Source organism: Rhyacophila brunnea, unplaced genomic scaffold (assembly GCF_057557595.1).
Source record: "Rhyacophila brunnea isolate RB1 unplaced genomic scaffold, BYU_Rbru_1.0 scaffold_3, whole genome shotgun sequence".
In the NCBI taxonomy this organism is placed as follows: Eukaryota; Metazoa; Arthropoda; class Insecta; order Trichoptera; family Rhyacophilidae; genus Rhyacophila; species Rhyacophila brunnea.
Genome location: NW_028232965.1, coordinates 36,241,836 through 36,267,014, shown reverse-complemented (window position 1 = coordinate 36,267,014; position 25,179 = coordinate 36,241,836). Strand labels below are relative to the sequence as shown.

Here is a 25,179-nt window from a genome sequence, read left to right as displayed (position 1 = left end):
CCCAGGCTTTGAGAAAAACACATAAATATTGTGCCCTCACTGGGAATCATACCCAGAACTCTCGGGCGGAAGGCCAGCGCCTTACCCACTGCACCACGAGAGGCGCCTCGGCATACATATTGTAGCTCTCTAGACCAAGCGGGTAACACAGCCAATATTATTTGAGTAATGTTTTAGCATACTAGGAGCACATGTCCAGCATGGTCGCTGTTAGTCACTTCCAATCCGCCAGTCGCTGATGACACACTCAACGGTTACCGCCACTATGTCTCCAATTTAATAAAAACTAGGAGAAACTGTAAAAATATACCGCCATGTATTGTGAAAATATGTAAAAATAATTATATGAAGAAAAAAAGAGCCTATGGGACTAATTTATATTCTCCTCCTTGGGCCCCCCCAATATTAAATCCTGAGTGCGCCACTGGAGGGAAGTGGTGCGAACTTGTGCTTGCCCTATGTCCCAACGCTGGATCGTGACAGGGTGAAAGAAGAAGAATATTATACTTTATTAATTCTCAATATATGTAACTGTTTGTGTGCATAAATAAAATATTATATTTCTTTTTTAAAAATCATTATTACAAACTTATATTAGACAGTTTTTACTGTGTCCATAAAAAAAGGTGCTTTGGATATAAATAATATAAAGTATAAGGTTTATGAAGTAGAATGGCGTAATGTTTTATTTGTGGCCGTCATTGGAGAAGAATTATTTCATTAAATCTTTTTTACTCTTTGGTATTGTATTGTTAATTTTAAGATTAACATAGTCAAGAAAAAAAAGATTTGTTAAGAAAAAAAATGCAGCCATATTATTTAATGGCCAGAAAGGCTGCATGCAGGAAAAAAGTGTCTATGCATTTTAACTGATACGATACTTTACTGTCAATATCGGATCATATGGCAATTACCATGCATCAGAATATTTGCAAATTGTCATTATTTTTGTAGTTTTCTTTGACATTTTTGATCCAGATACTAACATATTATTAATATGAAGTAGATAGTATGTTTTTTATTGGGTAATAAATATTATATCTATCATAAATAATATAACATTTATCAATAAATACACCATTTTCAAGATTATATTCTTTTATATACCTACTTACCTAATATTCCTTTTAACACTACAAGGCCCAATGAGAGTAGTGTAGTTTAACAGTAGTGTAATTAGTAATATAAGTGAAACAAACACCCACGCTTTGAGAAAATTTGATAAATATATTGTGTCCTCACCAGGTCGAATCCGGAGCTCCCGGATGAAAGGCCAGCGCCTTACGCAGTGCACCACGAGAGCCGCAAATTAATAAAGTTATGAGCAACCCAGCAGTGTGATCAGTAAAATAAATTATTTTTTATGCATAACAAAATAATTACTGTGAAATGGGGTGAGATTAGACCAAGGCGATTTTCAAAACTTTTAGTAGCAAATTAATGTTTTAAGCCTCTAATTTTATTGAATAGCTACATGACTATAATAACTTTATCATAATATCATATATATTTTTTAAGAAAACACTAAATCTTTTGTAATTTATTTTTTACCATGTCTGATCCGAAGATCATATGGGCCACAGAGTGGAGGTTTGTATAACAGATATTTATGTTGCTAGTTGCTCAACCTATTAGGTCTAAATACACATTGAAAAACAATGTGATTTTTTTCACCAGACCCAGGGTTTGAACCTAGGACCCACAACATTACAAACTGATGCGTTAGCCTCTATATTTTTCGATGTGACACTGGTACTTTTTTTCGATATGATACCAGTTTTCAATGACATTTCTAATCACATGCCGCTCTAAGGTCGCAGTTTTATTCTATACTTCCACAGGAGTTTTAATATTTTGTAAAGTAAGACAAATAAAAACACTACAAAATGAAATTTTTTTTTTAATTTATTCAAATTAAATTCATACAGTAGTTATAACAATAATATATAAAGACAGGTTATTTTTGTTGCCTAGAAGATTCTTTTCATGATGTGATCATCATGTGGCAAACATTTAATCGATCGTCATATATGCTGGTTTTTCAAAATCAGACTCGATTTTTAATGACATTTTATATATAAAAATATGTTTTTGAAAGAGGTCACCGCGTCATAGTTTATAATTTTATTAAATTCTAAAAAACAACTAACTATCCACATTACTAAAGCACCTGTTATCGAGTCAGTAAGATAATTGACTTCCCGTCAAAGGGGCCGGCCTTCTGATGGAGGCATCATAATTATCACATTATTTGGTTCCAACCGTAAATATCATTTTGTCACATGCATGTATCACAACAAATATCATTTATTGGCTCAAAGAGAATTCATATGATTACAGTATAAGTTTGGCGTCATCTTATTAACCATGATTATTGTACTGTTGTTCTATCACCCCGAGGTGCATCAGGTAACAATCGTACTGTTTTATTGAGAAAGGAATAAAATAGTAATACTCAATCGATAAAATATGCAATTATTTATTTATGATTACATAAAATTTTCAGCATGATTTCGAGCATTGTGAAAAGCCTTATTGAACACCTTCAGAGCATCGCAATATATAAATTTTGAAAGGCATTGTTTTTGAAAATGACACATGAATTCTTAATGAAATGGTAACCATCAGAACTGAGTTTACGGTGTATAACATATTACTAAGCCTAGAAGTATAAGCTCTCTTCAACCTTAAATTATCATTGATAGATTGCAGAAATGATATAGTCATCAGCTGTGTATCAATAGTATCAATGTTGATCTTGAATTGTTATTGTCATTTCTCTGCCCTAACCTTAATTAATTAGACACTGAATATAAATTTGTTTGGTACTTATCCTACAGAGATTCTTCCAGGACTGTTGAGTCAAAGATCTGACATAGGTATTAGGTTAAATATGTTTTTTGTAATTATACATTAATGTGTGAGTATGTTCAATGAAAAAAAGAAATTTTGGACATTATTATTTTTTTTTTAATTGTTAAAATCAGAGTATGGGTCGAATTCAACAAAACTACTTCAGTTTCTAATTATCTGCAATACCTATTGAAAACCTGAAATCAAAAAGAAACAATATAGATATAACAAGTGAAGCATAATAATTATGGGACTCTACAAAGGGGTGGTTATATTAACAGACTCTTTTATGAGAAACGGTTATTAGCCATTTGTTCAACCCTTTGTATCCTTGAAAAAATACAATACATATACATTTTTGTGGTCCAATAGATGACCCCTACTAATTCGGCCACCATGGACTCCCCGCAATGATGTCGGAGGCAAACTTGCAGGTTTTTACGATCTAATAAATAAATGTAATTATAATTCATTAATGGTTGACCACACAAAAAATAAATTTTACAGTAAAACCTCGTTAGTAAGAACACTAATAAATCGAAATTCGCCGTAATTCGAAATTTTCATGGAAAAAAAGTCCCTTGAACATTATTTTCATATAAAACGATTCCTTTAATTCGAATTCCGTAATTCGAAATGATTTCAGAGTCCTGGCATATAAAAATATTCAATAAATCGTAATAAAGTACACTATATCATGAGCTAGTCATTGATAATTGTGACAGACTTTTCTTAAAACATCAAAAATTACTTATTTTATGAAGGTAAGAAAAATAATCCTGACATTTTATGACCCATTGACACACACAGCAGTATGTCATCAGAGGCACAACTGCACTCCACTCAAAGGAAAAACAATAACTCACATTTTTCAAGGCTGTAGGTATTTAATTGTTGATTGTTTCTAGCTACTTGGCAACATCAATTTATGTATCAATGACACGGTATTTGCACAGATTTTAATTTGAAAGAATTGTATCGGAATTTTGGTAGGCACATCTATGGCACATCAAAAACAAAATTAATGAAAATCAAAAAAAAAAAAAAATCTAGATTTTAATATTTTTCTCCCATACATTTAATATTTTGTAATTCGAATTTTTTTTCGATTTTCGGTCCCATGGAATTCGTATTAATGAAGTTTTAGCCCCCTTGTGGGCGCTGGAGGCTTTCAGGGGGGCAGTAGAAGGCATTCCCCAGTAGTTAAGCTACAACAAACGGCCGTAGCCATAAATTGACAAACTATAATTGAAGTAGGGAGTAAAATGATGTTAACGCGCGTGTTTGAACATGACCTAAACGAAAAAAAAAATATTTTTTTTTAAGCGGTACATGTTCAAACACGCGCGTTAACATCATTTTACTCCCTACTTCAATTATAGTTTGTCAAATTATGGCTACGGCCGTATGTTGTAGCTTAACCACTGGGGAATCCCAAAAGAAATGGCGTATTTAAAAAAAACACTACCTTATTCTTAGGTCAATAATTATTATAAAGCAATCATTATTCGTAGGATGTTTATCACACTTGAATGCAGGGACGGCTCTTGTATAGGAGCAAATGTGCACTGATCTCCCAAATTATTACGTAACTATGTAATAATAAGTACGTATTCAAATACCTACATATTGTATGAATTAATTATTGTAAAATATCTTTAATTTGTCGCCCGTCTGCACGCATAAAATGCGCGTAATTTCTGGCGGCCTGCATGTATGCGTAGGTACGTCCTTCGTAGTATTAATTGTGCAGGAGAGAAATCGAACCGCCTGGCGATGATTTTTTTTTCACGCTGCCGATAATGTGGGCTCAGTTGTGATCTTTTTTTATTTCCGAACGTGCAATATTTACCTCACTTGGGACACTGTGCCTCCCAATCTGAGCTTACGAGCGCAGACGACATTTCACGACAATGCTGTGTTTGACTGGCACGAACAATAACAACTCACAAACGCTTTTGAAGTCGGTACAAGATTCCCGCGTAATATTTCAAATTATTATATTATTATTTCGTACGTTATGAGGTAAATGCTACGTTGTTTGCCATATAATATTGAATCGATCAAAATATCGATTAGAGTGATATTGTGTTCATTAAGTTAGGTGTAGCAATCTCAACATACAAATACCAATTTTATAATTATTTTACCTTTAAAAATTAAATAATTTTATTATGCCTAGAGCAAAGTAAACTTGTAAGTAAGTAATTGATAAACTATTAATAACCTTTACATAATATAATATACATACTACAATTTTTTACGTACCTACTTATACTACTCTAAGAGAAGTAGTTATTTAACAAAAGCGTTACATTGTAACAATTTCTACAATATTAGGTATTTCAATAGTGTATGTGGAGTATGAGCGTTATTTTGAACGTAAAAGAGGATAAAATATTTTTTAAGAAGATGAACAAAGCAATTTTCCAATGTCAATTATTGAAGAAAAGAAATATAAATTATTCTATCAAATACAATATTCGTGTTACCGAAGTATTTTTTATTTTGAATACGTCTTTCAAATCAGTCCCATTTGGAGTGCAATTCTGGAGTTGAGGTGTACAAAGTATTAGCAATTTTTTAACAGATAGTAACTATATCCCGTTGAAAAATCACCGATCCATAGTATTTATCAAAATAATACAGCGCGTAGGTATATGCGGAGAATGTGGGATGCAAATAACCGAAAGGGGAGTATAAGATATGCCCGAATTGCGTCAGTATGTGAACTTCAACCGACCATAACCCGCGTACTACCTATCGGAGCTACACAAATGAGGAGTTTACGGCTTTGTACTAATGACATATTGTCTAAAATACTTGCATCAGTTATAATTTATGGAAGTTAGGAGTGTCAAACGTGGAAACTACGTTGGCACATATGAAATGTATTACAATAAAAATCGAAAAGAGTTTGTATGCCTTTTGCATCATACCTATCATATCCAGAAGCTTGGACTTTATAACTTTGACAATAAATAAATGCTGTCAGTGAATATGAGCGTCGTTTCGTTTCTCAATCCGCCCCCAAGATGTATTATATATTTAAGCATAAGCCTACCTCCACTCTGAAGGCTATTGCCGATTTTTTTCAATACCACAAAAAGGAAAATGCATGTCTTTGCATGCACTCCCTAATTTTATGATCACCGGCCGCCACTGCTTGAATGGTCAAAGACATAGCTTATAATGAGTATCTTTAGAATTATCTTCAAATGTGTTAATCTTGCCCATTTTTTGAATAATAAAATGCCTAATTCTTGTCAAATTTGGGAGATTATCAATATAATTTTTTATCGTGAATATTTTACAAAAATTATCTTGTCAATAATTATACTAATGGTTTTATAAATGCGTTTAAAAATTAATAAATGTAAAAAATCTTAACACCACTGCACAGTTATGTACCGAAATATGACTATACTCTAAAACATTAGAGCGAGAGGTTTGAAAGAATACTATGTTATGTAATAAAAATACTTAATGCAGTCATCAAATGTTTAAAATAAATATAAAGGATAATAAGGCTTCAAAATTATATAAATAGATTATCTACAACTTTTGAGGTATGTCCAGGATCATGCTTTGAAAATAGAACAAAAGCTCCATTTTGACCCACGCTGAGCACGTCCGCCCTTAAGCCAAGAGAAAAAAACACTAAGGTAGGCTGAAAAATTGCAGCCTCATAAAAAACATCAAAGTATGGTAGGAAACAATTTTATTTTTCAATACAATCTCCTTGAAGCTGAATTCACTATTACTTACGATGTTTTAAAGCCGGTGTCATAGTTTTACACAAGAGTTCGTCAAAGTCTTAAGAATAATGCCTAACAATCTGTTTAATGTAAAATAAATGTTAAATAGTGGATATATGAAAGTGTTTATTTACTTAGCCATTGTTGCATTCAAAGCCTCCTCTCTTTCTTCCTATTCACATATTTTCTGTTTCTTCTGAAACAATTCTGTCAGGAAACCTAAAACAACAGGAACTTTTAATAATCAAACTTTACAATTTTATTCTAAAAATATTGACGTAAGAATCAATCTTATTACCGAAACGTGTCGCTAAGCAGGGTTATGCCACACGTTTGCATGTATCGCGTATATTTTCACCGAGATAATTTGGAATTCCCCGTCGTGCAACTTATCAGTGAGTTTCTGTATTTGTGTTTGACGTATCTAATTTTATATTATGGCTGAAATATTGTGACTGTATAGTTTATTTCTTTTATGATAGTTTCATAATTATTACTTGTAGACTTTTGGCAAATTATTATTTCGTAATTTACTGGTACGATTTCGTGTTTTTTTATCATTGTAATCTGTATTGTGAGTTAGTGTTTGTTTATTTTACAAGAGTGTCGGGACTTATTTCATTCACATAGTGTTAAACTTTTTGATCTGAAAATGCCCAACTGATCGAAGATTTGATGTACAGGGTTGGCCTCACTGTTGAATCTGAAGACAGTGATTTCAATATCGATTTTGATGACGAGGAACAAGATGTCTTGATTCCCACTGTTGATGAACCTGTTCCCGTTGATAAACCTGCACCAGTTTTATCAGTAATAATCACGTACGAGAATTCTCTGTATAAGTTTTGTGACAACCCTGACATTTTGTAAACCATTTGGTTTTGATGTCTTTGGATAAATGGTGGCGCAAATGACACACCGTGTATTTATTTGGTAAGTCTATATCGTCTCTGTTCTGGCAGAACACACTAACTGGAGAATACTAGTTTTGAGTAATTTGACTTTGAAGTTGTCAAAATTTTTGAAATAATGGTCATCATGTCAGTTTATTAAGTAATCGTAAAAAGGGTGACTTTAAAATAAAGACTGTTTATTTATTAAGAAGGTTTCCAGACGGTCAAGTTTGAAATAAGGAACATTTTGGTACTAACTCAATATGTCATTTTTTCGAATTAGTGTTTTCTGCCAGAACAGTGACGATATGATATACTATCAATTTATCGCCAAAAAATGTATATTTAATAAGTTTAATTTTTTCAAAGAAAATCGCGGCCCTCGGTGCGCGACCTTACTAAAATCTCCCGGCATATATCGATCAATTGTTTTCTTGTTATTCTAATTACATGTCGATTAAATATAAAGATTTTTAAAAAAATACATCAGTCTCTCAAGAGTCTCAAGTGACACGAAACGCTCACATGATATTATGCGGGCCAGACTTTATTTTAAATTGACACTGTTGCCAATTTATGTTTATTTTTTCAGGTTCTGTATGTGTAAGCTAGACAGAATGCTACATAGGTTAACACATGGCACGTGTGCCACGTTTGGCATGCGGAAGAATTGTAGAACCAACAACATCACAAACGACAAAGAGAACAATGTACGAAAAATTTTAGGAAGATAAGCCAGAAAGAAAATGCAGTTGAGTTTGACTTAGTGCTCGGCCGTAGTGAATTGGCGGGCGCGACGCGGCGGCGTCTTGCGAAACTCAAACGTATAACCATACGTATTATGCCCCAAAAAAGACACTGTCTACGAACATTTTAGACACGGTTATACGTTTGAGTTTCGCAAGACGCCGCCGCGCCGCCCCCGCGCATCCACTACGTTCTTGCACTTATGGCGCAATTTTCATTTCCGTATTGTATTAAATTTCTTTTGCACTCAAATTTTGAGTTTGGAAGGCAAAATTTAATATTGCTCAGTGAACACATGTAAAAAAAAAACAAGTTGCTTTTGGATTTATTGGATACAGCGAAAATAACTGTGCTGTGATCGTTAAAAAGGTTTTCTATAACATTTACAAAACAGTTTAACACTTACTTGCAATTGAAAAGGGCTCATTAAAGGACATGGAAGCCTTTGACATGCTAACTACTGCATTAATGAGGACTTCCAATTTTTTGGCGGTGACATTTGTATGCCCTTGGGCGATAAGTGCCTCCACTATTTCATTTGCAATGGCTACTTCATCAATGGCATGGATGCTTTCAATTTTGTCAGGTGATTTCTAAAAATATACATGAATTGTTTTTAAAGAAAATTGAATTAAAAAACAATGAATATTTTGACATATAGGTACATGAATAACATTGCTTAAATTTAATATTATATAAATCTCACCACTTCATTCTTGGCCTTATCTTTTCGTTGGCGTTCTCTCTTCGAAGCTTGGCGGACAAGTAAAGTCGTCATCTTGATGGCTTTTTCGGCGGTATAGATAACCATTTTATCAATCATACCAGCCATCAATTGACCTTTCAATTTTTCATTCACCGTTTCTAGCAGGAGGCAATCCTCACTATCATCAAGAATCTCATCTGAAGAATTGGGTTTCTCCTGAAATATCATAGGAACAATAACTGACGTTATATTGAACACCAGTGGAGAAGGGTGGAGGTAGGCTGTTGAGATCCAACATAAATAGTGCACACTAAACTTTGCCAGTCATGCTTATTTGTTTTCATTGAACTAACAATACAAATTGCAGATGGTATTGGTTAGTTTTTTAAATTCAATTAAACCCTGCTAAGCCCAAAGCTATCTAGAGCATGTCCCCCTTGGCCTCCACAAGGGGGGGCTGACAGGGCTCTAGTCTGGGGGCCCGGGCTCGGGAGGGGCCTGGCATGGCGAGTCGGCCGACTTTATTTTTGTATATAGAATACAAAAATGACTTCCAACAATCAAAATATCAATAACTTAAAAAGTATGTATTTAAATCATTTCATTTTTTGAAAATAAATAAAAAAAGACACTTTAATATGATTTAAAAAACAGAAAAGACAAAAAAATATATTTAAAGTGAGATAGGGAGGTTCAAAGTTCAATAAATAAAAACTTTCATTTATTTTTCTTCAGAATTTTAAGTTTAGTTCTAAATAAAAAAACCAATTGCGGCCCAAAGATTTAAACAACTGCTTGTATTATATAGCGTAATTTATTTTCATTTGATAACCCATAAAATATCTGAAAATTATTGACAAATTCCGTACTTTTCACCACGGAAAGAGTGTTTTCCATCACGGAAACATGAATACATCATTGTGTTCTGTGCAGTGAACTGTTTTACTAAATATTGTACTAAAGATTCAATCAACAGATGTCACAAACAGAAAATTAAAAAAAAATATTTAAAATGCTGTAGTATTTTATTTTGTATATTTTTAAAATCCAATATTTTATACTGGTTGGTAAGAATCCCTGTTATCTAATACAGTGCTTCTCAAACTTTTTCATACCACGGCCTCCTAAATCAGAAAAATATGTTGTCGCAAAAGGAATTATGATTAACGATGCTGCTTTTGGGATTGACGGATATTCTTGCTGTCACCTTATCCAAAATTCTGCAAGACTTCTTTCATTAAATTCAACTTCAAGGGAATTATTTGATCTAATATCAACCGATTCTTCTTGAGCTGCCCACGTAATATGATCATATTTAAAGGATTTAGTAAATGGTGTTCGTATGCAACTGTACTTTTGGTATTCATTTAAGTTTGGGAAATAGGTATGTATATGTTGAAAAATCGTGATTCGACAATGTGATCAAGTATGAACCTTTTAATCGAAGTCGAGAGTGATATTTCATTGGTGGTAAGACACTCTCAATCAAGCATGAAAACATGTCAGTGCATCCTGGATTAATAATACCTTTTGACCATGAAGAAAGCTTGAAGTTTGATATTCAGAATTAAAATGTTGATATCTTTTCTCTGAAGAGAAAGATTCAATTCATTTACTAAACTGCCAAAAATGAAGCAAAACACATCCATTTTTCATCACTAAAGTGGGAAGAAAGATTTTTTGTCATGAACGTTATGGCGAAGTTCATTACTAAGTTCTACAATTCTTATCCATATCGGATAAAGTAGGTAGGTAATGTGATCATGTAAAAAATCGACCTCGACATTTTCACTGATTTGTATCAAGTACTGTCCAGTGATCACGTTATGATTTTTGTTTTTTCGAAATAATTCACGGCTCCCTGGCAGAAGCTCCACGGCCCCGCCCCCTAGGGGGCCGCGCCCCCCACTTTGAGAAGTACTGACCTAATAGATTCATCTTGTAGCTAACTTATATTGATACCGGATGAAGGTCTCCCACAGGAGACCACCTCAAAGGACGGACCGAACCATCAACTTTCCCATAACACCACAGCCTACGTCCACTCTTCGCGGTTCTCGCAACCCTCGGCCGAGCGGAGCCCGCCTCCTCAAATCCGACTTCAAAATTCGTCCGCGCTCCCGCCAAAACACAGACGCGGTCTACCGAAAATGGCCACACGAAACAGCGCCGTCGCGAGAAATCCGTCGGTAAAACAGGGAGGTTCGCGACCGACAGAGAGCCAGGACGCCGCGGATCTGTCATTTGGATGGGCGCGAAAAGCTCTCTCTCGCCTCGGACGCCGAACAGCCAGCATCCCAAGCCACAAGATGTCCAGCAAAAAAAGACGGCGTCGGCGCCAAGCAAAGCAATAAGCACCTCCAGCCCCGCCAAAAAGATCGCGTCGGCAGCACGCCAAGCCGCAAGCCCCGACTCTCTCGCCTCGGACGCCGAACAGCCAGCATCCCAAGCCACAAGATGTCCAGCAAAAAAGACCGCGTCGGCGCCAAGCCAAGCAATAAGCACCTCCAGCCCAGCCAAAAAGACCGCGTCGGCAGCACCCAAAGCCGCAAGCCCTGACTCTCTTGCCTCGGACACCGAAAAGCCACAGCATCGCCAGCAAAAGAAAAGACCGCGTCGGCAGCACGCCGAGCCGCAAGCCCTGACTCTTGCCTCGATCGACAAGCATCTCCAGCCAGCGACCTGCGTCTGCAGCCCGCCAAATCGCCATTACCTACAACCGCTAACGACAATACGCTGCATAGCGATATAATAAACTCCTGCCAGCGTTTCTCTCAATTCCACCCCGCTTCTGGCCTGCTAGTGATACGGCCTTCACCATTCTCCTCGACAGAGAAAGGCCGGTATCAATATCTAAACACATTTAACCTCTTCTATGCCGCAATTCGTTAATTGGTAGTAATTAACGTAAGAATAATTGGTGTAATTACGGCGAGTAAATTCGCTTTCGGCAGTTAACCGGAATTTTCCAATAGATGCCTTAATAGTATAGTGTAAAAAAAACATTACCAAGTACCTGTTCTAACTAATATGTGGTAGTGTGATGCAGTTTTTAATTGTGTGCTGATACTCGACAACTCCATAATTCAAATGGATGTACATATTAAAAACTACAAAAAATCGTAACATACACCTTAATTTTACCGAATACACCATTTAGGAAACGCTACTGCAGAGCGTTACACTGTCTTTACCCATAGCAATAGATAAGGGGGCCTGCCAAACATCCTGACCTGGGGGCCCGCTTTAGGATGTGGGGGCCATGATAAGATTTTACATAATTACATTTCTATCATATTCATTGCAAATTCCTACCGTACAAGTACTGCTAAAAAAATTCATAAGCTGTTTACTTGATAAGATAATTAGCAAGTTGAGAATTGAGTAGAAACAAACCTTTTCCATTTTTAGAGCTTTCGCCAAAAGGCTAATAATTTTTGGTCCCACACTTCCGAGATAATTCTCAAGGGCGGCGAGGATCCTCAGAATGGAAAGCAAATCTAAATCTTCAAAGCCGTCGGGAGACCGTCGCCTATATCACATACAATCATATCATTCATATCAAAAATAAAAGTGATTTTCTAAAAAAGATTAAAAATAATAAATATAATATAATAAAGCTCAAGACACATCCTGTTTATTTTGGATATTTAAAGGTTCAACTCACCTTGAGTTGTAACTGCTATGCCATTCATTAGAACATTTACGATAAGAATCAGAAGATTTAGACACATTTGATTTAGAAACGTATGATTTGGAAACGTACGATTTATAATCATGTGTTTTAGAAACATATGATCTTGAATCGATGCGCGTCGTTTTGTAAGACGATCCAATAGGACGAGTTGAATGGCCCGCTCTCTCTGTGCTCGGAGACTTCTTTTCCATCGGTGAAAGCGATCTTTTCCTAAAAAGCATTTTAATGTAAATTTCACATTATTTATGATCATAGCATATGTGGAGCACATAGAAAAGTGGTATCAGGGATCCATTTCATAAACATATAATGTAATATTATAATATACAAGTAGTGGAGTTGACACTTCATAACTTTGCATTCCGGCTCTAAAGCCATGGATAGAACCATGGTGTAATATATTCTAAAATATTTCTTTAACATATATTATTGTGGGTACGCGTTCAATCCCATATCTACTGATAATCATATGTTGTTTTTTCAATCTGCATTTATTCCATAGCATGCACCCAATGGGTCAAGTGAATGGTTAAAAACAAATCCTTCTTTAAAATAAAAGTCTGTTAATATAATCATCACTCTGTGGAAACCCATATGCTCCGCTTAGAAACAGAAAATGGTAATTTTTTTTATATAAAGCACTTTTAGGATTAGCGAGATATTGGATATTATTCACTGTCCACATGCTATATTTAAATAATTCAAGAGAACTAAGCCAAGGAGGCGTAAGGGACAATCTACAACTTTTCAGAAGAGTATTATATAGTTGATATATTTTTCACTAATGCCGTACCAAAAAACTAACTAAACTAAAACCCATTTTTACCAGAATGTCTCTTACACATGTTTGGCTTAGCAATCACAATATACAACATTGACATTGGATAACAATCTACCTTGAAGATTTGATTATTGCAAGCTTTGGATCTTCATATGTAGAATCAACAGTCACTTTTAAATCTACAGGTTTTTCCAATTCACCGATATTGAATTTCTTGCGTATCTCAGCTTTCTTTCTCACCATATTGGCTTCATGTAATTCTTTCATTTTGTTAGTCCAAAATATTGTCCACTCCGGTTTGAAATTGTAATTGGCCGTATCTATTTTCTCTGCAAAGAGGATGTTTAAAAAGAAATCATAATGATATTATAAAATAACAACAATCGTTTTGAAAGATACCTAGAAACAGCTGCATAAAATAAATTGTACAGAAAGAAAGGTTCAAAAACTTTTGGGAAAATAAACAATTCTTTGGAGACAGAAATAGATTCAGAACCATTTCAAGTCATGAACGCCTGTGTAAAATTTGTCAAATAACATGTGACAAGAGCTACCTACTCGGCCAACGGTTAACCTCAAAGAATTTATCAAAAGCGCTTTATCATTTAGAAAGAAGAACGCTTTTATTTTTGTAATGGAAATGTGATATATTTTGAAATAAGAAAAATCCGATTTCAACTGAAAACTTTGCCATTTTCAAATGTTTCCTAAAATTGGATAATACTATGCAATATTTTTTTTTGGAAAAAATGATTCGCTTATGAGTGTTCGAAAAGATGATTGTAATGATATCTTTATTCCACCCATGTTTGAATTGCGAATGATTCCGCGGGCGAGATGTTTGTCAGAATATGTCTTTTCCTTTTTTTTTAATAATTAAATTTGTATACGTACTTATTACCATCAAATAGTATACAGAAATCGTATTAATTACATTGTGCATATGTTTAAAAGTTACTTACGATTCCATACAATTTGTTTAAAAAATGTTTCGCCTACAATTGTGTAATGTCTAATTTCAAAAGGTTCAAGCGAGTTCTTTGATTTTCATAATATAACAGTAAGTTCCGTTTTAATTATACAAAAATCCTTTCCGACTGACATCCTAGGGTGAGAAATATTATCACCGTAGTAAATTATCTGTCATTTTATAATTTGAACCAAACAATTAGGTACATAATTGCAATACTGAAAGTACACAGTGACATTTCATTTTCTCTAATGAGCAAGCGCATTACAAAAACACATAAATAATTTATTCAAATAAGAAGTTGCACGACTAATTTACTCTGACGCGCAATCGGTGGATCTTTAAGCGATAGATTACCGTGGCGTCGAATGGAGTTGGGTAGAGGGACCGAAATGATAAATACTCGCAAACCTAAATGAAATATAATATGTATCTTACGGGAAAGCAATTCACAATTTCGCTGTTTCCAATATTTCTTCCACTCTTGCAAGTACTGCGGATGTTTTTCAGGATGTCCCTGATAATAATCCAAAAGTTTTTCTGCAACAGAGGCGCAGTGTGCCATCATCTCGTCAAACATTTTCCATTTCATCCGAGTTTTATTTATCTAAAAAATACAAATTAGAAACAGATTTTCGTAGAGAATTAAATCACCACCAATATTAATAGGATTTTAAATAAGACCTCAGATGCACATTATTAGGAAGTTAAGACGTGATTATTGATAGCACTGTTAGTTTAATAATTGGTAAACGACATTGACCAGACTGCAATGGACATGGGTTCAAGTCCCATTCGGAATGAATATTTTTCTAAATTTTTCTGATCTGCGGTTGTTCCTCATTATGCAGATTTGATAAAAAAGATATTATTGAACACCACTACACCAATAATAATAATTGGAGTATGTAGTAGTAACTTTTCATTATTTATTTACATTTTAGTAACAATATACATGCCTCTAGACTACTCGTTGATTCTTTTTTAACTTGCCGAGATGGCTTTTCATCTTGTTTTGCATTAGTTTCATCCAATTGACTCTTTCTGTGATCCCTATATTGATATGTTCTGTAAAAAAATATGTATTTATTGATATATAGAAGTGTTAATTAGGTGATAGGATGACACCACTTTGTTATTACTGATAAGTTATGTCAGATTTGATTATCAAAACAAATTTGTAATTTATTATATTGCGACTATTGGAAGCGAAATGTTTGCGTCAGGTCGACATGAAAATAAAACTTTCCTGTAATTATTTTATATAACATCTTGCGGATCGAATCTGAACCACAGGCGGCCCTCGACTTTTGTATGTTCTACTTTCGTACAATTCGCTATTTGGTACATTTTTTAAATTTAGATTTTCGTTGATAATGCAAAAATTGTGCACTTCCATGCAGTCGCTCCTATCTCCTCCGGTCCCCGTCACCTTTTTCAATACGAAAACAGGTTTAGTCTTGCGTTAGGACGCGTGCCAATACGTTGTGTGTGTGTAAATATTTTGCTCTTATAAATTTATAAACATGAGTGAGAAACGGACAAACTGCAGTGTCGATACTGAAAAAAATAAATCTAAGACTATAAACTTTTACCATCCAGACAAAGATGGAAATAATATAGTTAATTGAATCTCACTCAAATGAATACTTAATTGAGCAACAATAGTTAAATGAAATACAAAATGCAAGTGAAGAAGAAGAAAAAGCTGATAAACTCATGATCAAGATTTTGACAATCAAAAAACCTTTATGCATCTTGACAAATTTTTAATTTTTAATTTTTTACAAAGATACCTGAAGCATCCTCGATTGACTTGCATGATAATTGTATTCTAAGTGACTGACATCAGTCCTGGACTAAAGAGTAGATGAAGGACACCCCCAACACCTTTGGTCACAAGACTGGACAATAATTGGATTTCAGACAAACAAAACGTGTAACATTTCACATTCAATTCATTAAGCCATATATAAATAATTTCGAGCATACCTAGACCTGGATGAGCTGAACGATCTACTCCTTAATCTTGATCTAGATCTCCGATGTCTGTAGCTATCTTTTCTGACAAATCGGCTCCTGGAGTTACTGGATTGCCTTTTCATCAAAAAAAAAAACTATGTTAAGTATCCTAATTTACTAAATCCACATGTGATACATTAAACAAAAACAATTGTATGTTGTAATGTGACCAAACAAACTGATGATAATGGTAAAGTTAAATATGTCATATATTAAGTCACGCATGCAGGTCCAAAATAGGATATGATCACCTTTTCTGACAAATACATACTGTACCCCAACGCTTTAAGGTCACTTTTGAACGGATGACAGATACATAGAGTTAGAATGTATTTACGAGGGGAGTGATAAATTATTTTTTATACATTGTAAGATCCCGCCCGCTTGTCTTTATTTTATATGAATATTTTTACAATAACAATTACAATTACAAGAACAAGCCTCATAGAAAATAACAGAAAAAAGTGCTATAAAATTGGTCCCTAATCCCATTATCATTTTTTTACCACTGCCAAGAAAAATGTCTTCTGTATGTAAAATTATTATTTCCACAATAATTATTATTAATTGAAGAACTCCCCCCGAACAACGATAAGCGGCACATATTTCGCATATTGAGTTAAGTATAAAACAATGATAAGTAGATCCCTATGAACTTTTCGAAGAATCGAAAAGGTTTATCCTTCACTTCTAGATGGTGCTGTAAGGTTTTGAAAACTGCTTAATCCACAACGATAAGCAGAACAGAGATGGCGGATGTTAGTGGTGTGAGCTTGTCATCTAATCGCAAATATCAATTAAATGAAATAAAGGCAGAAAAAGGAAGATTCTATGAAGTCGAGAAGTATAGAAGTCTATGTTTTATTGTAAGATCCCGCCCGCTTGTCTTTATTTTATATGAATATTTTTACAATAATCAGGATTTCACAACACAAATTGGACACAATTAAAGTAAATTACAGACGGGGGCCTCGGGGTCCAACCGAATAGTTCCCCTTAGCTCGTACAACAAAAAGCATGATTGAGCTGGCTACACTTTTATTTTTTACAAGACATTTTGATGAGACAAGTTACAAAACACGTAACATTCAAAAATGTTGCACATCCTTCTATCCAATATTTGTACTGTTTTCGGGTTGTGAAAATAGCAGCAAATTACAAATTCATAAAATTGACATGGCATTGTTTTAGTTTAATTTTGAAACTGTGAAATCATTTGTTTATCTCGGCTCCTTTGTTGCAAATATGAATAGCACCAAACAATGAAATAAATCGCCTGATATAATTCTTCAATTGTGATCACCAAAAGCTTCTGGAGAACATGACCCTCTCGAAGAAAATTAAAATATCTCTTAATATATAACTAATATTAATATAAAACTCTCCTGCGCCCTGGACCAGAATGCTGGGCACATTGTTAGAAAGATAAATATTGTTAAGAAGAGAGTCCTGTGAATAACTTTTAAGACCATCAAAGAAAACAGTTTTCAGAGGCTGAGATAGAATAAAGTATACTCACTCTATGTAGGTGAAACAATCACGTAGCATGTAAAAATGGAAAGACTGCGCTGGATCTGTCATGCATATAGAATAAGGAGGAACTACAAGCAATCCGTGCTATATACGCATTACCTGAGTGTAAAAGAAGACCTGGACCTCCAAAACTAAGATAGTTAGATTTGTACCACAGGAGATTATGATACTCACTATAGAAACCGCTCAGTCAAAAAAATTGGAAAGTGGCAGTGCTGGATTGTCCGAAACGGAGAAAGTTTCCCCTAAGGATTATGAAGAATGATAATGAATAACTAAATACGATACGCGGTATTTATATTCACTTACGGGCATCAACTAGTTTGTACCAAATTTCAAGTCTCTTACATGTTCATTGCCATGATTTTACTATTGAAAAAATTTAAAGCAAACCTATTTCTGGATGAACTCGATCTACTGCTTGATCTTGATCTGTATCGACGATGCCTGTAGGTCTGATGTCTGATGGATCGGCTCCTGGACTTTCTAGATCGCCTGGAAGGTGAGTATTTACAATCTGAACGACATTTATCAGCATGTCTTCTGGATGAGTGATTTCTGCACCTACTCAGCGACGAATCAGATGACACCGAGTTGCAGTTAGAGTCTGTATGGAAAAATCATGGATATAACTGTCAGAATAACATCAATCAGGAAATATCTGATAGCTATAAATTTTTGAAAATACATACTAACCCATAGCATCGTTACAGATTTCTTTTTTATTTACGAGCTCATTAATACGCACTTTCGAGTCAACATTCTGCAAAATAAAAATAAAAATAAAATAATAACACAATCCGTGAAAAATCTTTGGATATGGTTTCATAAGAGCACAACCTCGGTGGCAGTATCAAAAAGGTGGAGATCGCATTGATTGCCAACTTTCCTAAAGTAGGCGGCACTTAAAGAATAATAACTATGGCAAGATTAAATATGAGCAAGCTTCATTATTACTTTAACAAAACCGATACACAAAACTATTTATTGGATACGAAATCCGTTTGCATCAATATCCCAATATATTTCAAACTTCGATCCGTCAATGAAAGAAAAGGAAGGGCTCCTAGGTTTGAAGAATAATCAAACTCTCGAAGTTGACTTCCCGGAAGTCGATTAAAAAGAACAGCTTCTGTTTATTGAAGAAAGGCCAATAAGTCAGTAATCATTCTCGTTGATCACTAATAAAAATTTAAAAAATGAAAAAAGGTCTACCCCGCGCGATCCACGGTTTGACAGCCTAGCGCTAATAAATTTGAATATATATGTGTTTGCCTGTGGTTGCATATATATAGAAGGTTATTAATGTTTTAGATTCAATTCAAATAAATTATATTTTAATCAATAGTGTGTGGTTAAGAATCAGAGTAGTGAAAAAACTTACTTGTAGGATTTCATCAGCTTTTGGGTTAGCCAATAAATTAGTTTTAGCAGCATCCGCTTGGTCGGGAGTGGTAACTTTTTGTGGAGACAATGGTTCTTTTTCCACCAAGGGTCTATAACAATAATATTCGCCAATTCAAAATTATCTCACTTTCTACATTGCTGTACAGACCTAATCAAAACCATAACATAATATAATATTCGTAACCTGGGCTTCAGTTTTATGGTAAAAAATAAGTATTATGTATTGATGAGAAATATCAATGCAAAAATAAAGGGCAATAAATAAGCTTGCGCCGAAATTCCTCTTGACTGACCTAAGAATGCAATACATAATGTGAAATGGTAAATTAAAGATTTTAGTATATCTACGTGTATCACAAAAAAACACTATAAGGCTGATTTACAAGCAATGCTAAAGCTTTAAAGTGCTGTCCGAAAGTGAATATATCTATTGATGGCCGCGTGGCTTAAAAGCCGGCCTATAGAGACGAGGGTCTCAGGTTAGAATCCTGGGTCTGACAAGTAGGTACACATATTGTTTTTCAATTTGTGTATGCGTCAGAGTATGGACCTAATAGGTTGAGCAAGTGGCTGATATCCATTTCTCGTAAAAATAAAATCTGTTAATACAAACCTCCACACTGTGGAGGCCCATATGATCCTATTAGGATCGGACATGGTCGAAAGAAGAAAAGAAAATATCTATCTAATCTTATATTATCTAATCTTATTTTTCAAATCATTCACAATATATTTTGCATATTGTATTTTGTGTGTATTGTGTATGTATTTGCATATACATCACCTGTTTGAAAAAATTGATGATTGTTAACAAAAACTTACATGTCTTGAACTTCAACAATTTTACTTTTGTCATCAATAGTGATCACGTTAGCTGGCTGATCTAAAAATAAAAAGGTGAATATAAATCAGATTGTAGAACTAATGCAAACACAGAAAAATGATAACAAAGGTGTCCATTTAGTAAAAATCTGTAATATAATTAATATGTTAATACTTTACGGGCGATTATTATCGATCTTGCATTCAAAATAATAAAAATATGCATTTATAGCAATTATTTAGTTGAATAAACTAGACATTTATACTTATACCGAAAATGTATAAAATAATATCTAAATTCTTGTTAATTATTTGGAACTTTATTTATGCAGGCATCTATAAATTTAGGAACAAGCCTCATAGAAAATAACAGAAAAAAGTGCTATAAAATTGGTCCCTAATCCCATTATCATTTTTTTACCACTGCCAAGAAAAATGTCTTCTGTATGTAAAATTATTATTTCCACAATAATTATTATTAATTGAAGAACTCCCCCCGAACAACGATAAGCGGCACATATTTCGCATATTGAGTTAAGTATAAAACAATGATAAGTAGATCCCTATGAACTTTTCGAAGAATCGAAAAGGTTTATCCTTCACTTCTAGATGGTGCTGTAAGGTTTTGAAAACTGCTTAATCCACAACGATAAGCAGAACAGAGATGGCGGATGTTAGTGGTGTGAGCTTGTCATCTAATCGCAAATATCAATTAAATGAAATAAAGGCAGAAAAAGGAAGATTCTATGAAGTCGAGAAGTATAGAAGTCTATGTTTTATTAATCCTTACAGCGTTGACCATGGCCCCCACAAGGGGGGGGACTGACAGGGCTCTAGCCTGGGGGCCGGGCTCAGGAGGGGCCCGGCGAGGCGAGTCGACCAGATAACTGAGATAAACACACATCACCAATTTGCTTTAATAGTAAAAAAGTCGCCTGCAGTGCTATTTTCCTTCCAATAATATTATTATTAAAAATACAATTTTTAATTGTGTATTGTGTGTAGTGTATTGTGTGTACTTGACAACTTCATAATTCAAATGGATGTACATAATATATACAAAAAAACACTAAATATGCACATTAATTTTACCGCATTCACCATTTGGAAAACGCTACTGTAGAGCGTCACACTGCCTTTATCCTTAGCGATAGGTAGGGGGCCGCCGAAGATTCTAGCCTGGGGGCCCGCTTCAGGATGTGGGGGCCATGGCGCTGACAGCACACCTGTTGTGTCGCCATTATTTGGCCGTTAGATATAATTAGCATGTTATTTCGTGGTAATTATGTGGTAATTAAATATCAATGAAATGCTCCGCGGTGAAGAAGTTAATAATATAATATCAATAAATAAAAAAATATCATTTTCCTGTAAAAATATTTGGTTAAACGTTTTTCTTCATTCCTCACATTTATTGAAATGTGCCCCTTACTGTTGTTCGGAGGGTGCCTTCAATTAATGAAGTCATCCAAATCTTCTATTTTAAGAAATCACCAGAAAACAAAATATTTACATAAGTATAATTTAATTAATAATTATTTTTTTGGTGCGTAATGCGAATGACAGCAACACTATTTTCGTTCATTATGTTCATCGCTCATGTCATTCATCATTTGACTTAAAAATAATGAAAATAAAGTTTTTGAAACTGGAATTTCACGCTTCAAAATTAGGAAAATGTAAATTTATAGACAAAATGATAATAAAATACACACTTAAGATAATTTGGTTGTCGGCTAGCGGTACTTCCAGTGGCATCTCTGCTTTTATTATATTACATTGATTGTCTATCAATTTTTCCAAGGTACAACCTTCCTTCTCTGGTGTAATAGTCGTCACTGCATTGACAATATCTGGACTGTAAATAATAACAACATTTATATAACACTAGCGAGTACCTGGCATGCGTTGCAATGCCACTCAAAGAAAGAAAGTGTCTGTGTTTTAATTCTGTTTATTGAAGTGCTTTTGGATACACAATATTTTTTATTTTTCTGTCTAGTGCGTACACGAATAAATCAGAAGCTTTTCCAACGCGTGAGTAGGCCACATACAGCTGTCCTTGTGAGAAGCATGAATTTTCTAAATTTGGTATAGGAACGCGTATGAATAGAAGAAGAAGATGGTTGTACTAATTCACAAACCTTCGCAGGCGTGCACACAACAACTGACCAAAGTTTCATTGCAATCAGATGAATGGTATAGGAACGCATACGAATAGAAGAAGATATAATAGAAGAAAAAGAAGATGGCTGTACTAATTGAGAAACCTTCGCGGGTGTGCATACAATAACTGACCAAAATTTCATTGCAATCGGATGAATGGTATAGGAATGCATACGAATAGAAGAAGAAGATGATTGTACTAATTCAGAAATCTTTGTGGGTGTGCGCAAAACCACCGACGAAAGTTTCATCGCAATCGGATGAATAGTATGGGAATGCATACGAATAGAAGAAGAAGATGATTGTACTGATTCAGAAATTTTTGCGGGTGTGCGCAAAACCACCAACGAAAGTTTCATTGCAATCGGATGAATGATATAGGAATCCATACAAATAAAAGAAGATAGAATGAAGAAGAAGAATAAAAAAGTTTTTCTAATTCAGAAACCTCCGCGGGTGAGCACACGACAACTCCCCAAAGTTTCATCGCAATCGGACGAAACGAACATTAATTTTTATATATATAGATTGAAAACGTAATTGTAATTTTTATGTACCGCATCTGTTTGGAGTGTTATTCAAAGTAAGTTAGCTGTATTCACCTAATTACAGACCTGGGCAAACAATGCGGCCCACCAAGTATTTCTGTGGGGCCCACAAGCTTTAATATTTCTGAAAAAAGTTTACTTTCTTCTACAATTTAATGCCTTTTAAAAAATAAAATTACACAAATTGTAATATATATATTTTTCAACGAAAAATTCACAAAATGTAGGAACACGCACTCACGCACACATACACTTGTATGCATGGCTAAGAATAAGTTCTCTCTCTGATGCAATTTTCATGCGAGAGTTTGCATCTTTGTTGCACATAAATAAAACACCCACATTACGTCCATGTTATATGCGCGCTACGCTTAATTTCTGAGTAACGTGCTAACATACTTCTTAACCCATTCACTGTATTTTATTATTGTTTCGTTATTTTTACAAATAAAAAAAAAAAATTCAGAAAATACCAATGAAACTCACTTAAAAATAGATACCTACCGATCTATATTGGTATTCAAATCGACGTGTTCTTTGTATTGCCTTGCTTATAATATAAAAAATGGTATTATTATTTATAAGCTAATTGAGCGCATCGACAAGAGTATTGAAAAGGCAAATTTATGTGGAAAAATATTGGTTTCAAATTTATATTTCAGGTGTTTGACATGGTGGTTTGAAAAAATAGATAATTAACAAAAACTTACGTGGTGGCGGTGGCTTGGACTTCGGAAATTTGGTTTTCACTAGTTTTAGTGACCGTGGTAATCGGCTGATCTACATCTAAGGAAGTAAAAATAAATCACCATGAAAAAATAATGTTTTTATTCAAAAATGTTGAAGATCTCCCTAGACGGAGCCTAAACATAAGAAAGTGATACAGAAAAAAAGACTCAGTCTACTATTTAAATTAGCAATAATTCATTTCCATTGTAGATTTGTAGCAAACTTCTTATTTATTATTAAAATTTTAGAAACACTCAGAGGGTCGATTCCATAAATTATTATGGTATGCACAATTGAAGGCACCCCCCGAACAACGATAAGCAGCACATATTTAGCTGCTTATGCTATATAGCATACGCAGCAGAACAAAGATGGCGGATGTTATTGGTGTGAGCTTGTCATCTAATGGCATAAATCAATTATTAAATAAAGGCAGAAAAGGGAAGATCAACAAACCATCAAAAGGAAAAAAATGAAAGATGCCGGGAAATCATATATTTCCAAAAGTGGAGCCTCAGTTCCAGAGAAACAAGAGCTAAATGAAGTGAGTAGAACCATGATAAACGTATTTTGACAAAATAATTTGATTAAACGTTTTTCTTCATTCTTCAAATTTATTGAAATATGCCCCTTATGGTTGTTCGAGGGGTGCCTTCAATTATTGATGAAGTTGCCGAATCTACACAGTTTTAACTTTAAATTTAAATGAATAAATAAAAACATATCTACCACATAATATGCATGAAGTTCGATAGTTTTGACAGGAAAGATAACGTAGTAAGCTAGAGCAATGCCGATCGAGAGAAAACGATGCAATTTACTTCATGTAAGAGCAGTCAAAAATAGTAACGGTAACAATAATTAAATTTAACTTATGTAATTTGAGTGCAGTAAAGGAAATCGCAATTTGCGTAATTTAAAGATTAAGTTAGTTGTTCCACTGTGTGACAGGATAACTAGTCACTAACTAGATTAATATCGGTAATTACAGTAATTTTAGGCAACAATTTTGAGAATAGAATACCATAGATATGTTGGCAATGCATGCATGATTGGCAAAAGAAAATAATTTGTTATTGACATTGTTATATATTTTTAAGCAATTATTACCATTACGATCGAAATGAATAATCTAAGTATATGATATAGTATCATTTATTTTTTATATTAACCCACGTGTAAAATATGAAGTACCTATAATACATTATTTTATTATAAAATATAAATCAAATAAAAAATATTATTTCAGTTAATTCTGAAAACAAATATTGTGTTAATATTTAGCTAGCACCTTACACTTCATCTTCATGATCGTAGCGGGTAGCCGGCGGTTGTATTGTCAAACACTCAAACACTCAAACCTATCAAACACATGTTATTTTGGTATTTTTCCCTGAGAAAAAATGATAAAATAGGGTAAGTATCCATATCCATTTGAGATTTAATTTTAAAATTCAGTTCTTTAAGACGTTTTCACTTGACTGGTTGTATTCAGTATTGTGTTATTTATTATTAATGTGTTGTGAAAGTTTCTAAATTTCATACCG

The 25,179-nt window shown here is 34.1% G+C and overlaps 1 protein-coding gene across 5 annotated transcripts in view; it reads right to left on the bottom strand.

The window, feature by feature from the left end:
• Nucleotides 1–1,885: 1,885 nt before the first annotated feature.
• The window catches only part of LOC147068289 (uncharacterized), a 70,928-nt gene continuing 47,634 nt past the window's right edge, over nucleotides 1,886–25,179 (bottom strand). For 3 of the 5 annotated variants that reach the window (XM_085953083.1, XM_085953086.1, XM_085953085.1), the window contains exons 14-29: nucleotides 23,614–23,689; nucleotides 21,905–22,047; nucleotides 20,190–20,250; nucleotides 19,345–19,456; nucleotides 18,657–18,723; nucleotides 18,354–18,567; nucleotides 16,398–16,502; nucleotides 15,365–15,473; nucleotides 14,844–15,012; nucleotides 13,551–13,764; nucleotides 12,625–12,864; nucleotides 12,354–12,489; nucleotides 8,958–9,173; nucleotides 8,658–8,844; nucleotides 6,746–6,830; nucleotides 1,886–3,050 (exon numbers count right to left, since the gene is read on the bottom strand). In XM_085953083.1, coding sequence (XP_085809209.1) covers nucleotides 6,784–6,830; nucleotides 8,658–8,844; nucleotides 8,958–9,173; nucleotides 12,354–12,489; nucleotides 12,625–12,864; nucleotides 13,551–13,764; nucleotides 14,844–15,012; nucleotides 15,365–15,473; nucleotides 16,398–16,502; nucleotides 18,354–18,567; nucleotides 18,657–18,723; nucleotides 19,345–19,456; nucleotides 20,190–20,250; nucleotides 21,905–22,047; nucleotides 23,614–23,689 — 2,096 coding nt within the window. In that variant the 3' untranslated portion in view covers nucleotides 1,886–3,050; nucleotides 6,746–6,783. The remainder of the gene's footprint in view (nucleotides 3,051–6,745; nucleotides 6,831–8,657; nucleotides 8,845–8,957; nucleotides 9,174–12,353; nucleotides 12,490–12,624; nucleotides 12,865–13,550; nucleotides 13,765–14,843; nucleotides 15,013–15,364; nucleotides 15,474–16,397; nucleotides 16,503–18,353; nucleotides 18,568–18,656; nucleotides 18,724–19,344; nucleotides 19,457–20,189; nucleotides 20,251–21,904; nucleotides 22,048–23,613; nucleotides 23,690–25,179) is intronic. The other 2 variants (XM_085953084.1, XM_085953087.1) reach the window with 1 other exon arrangement.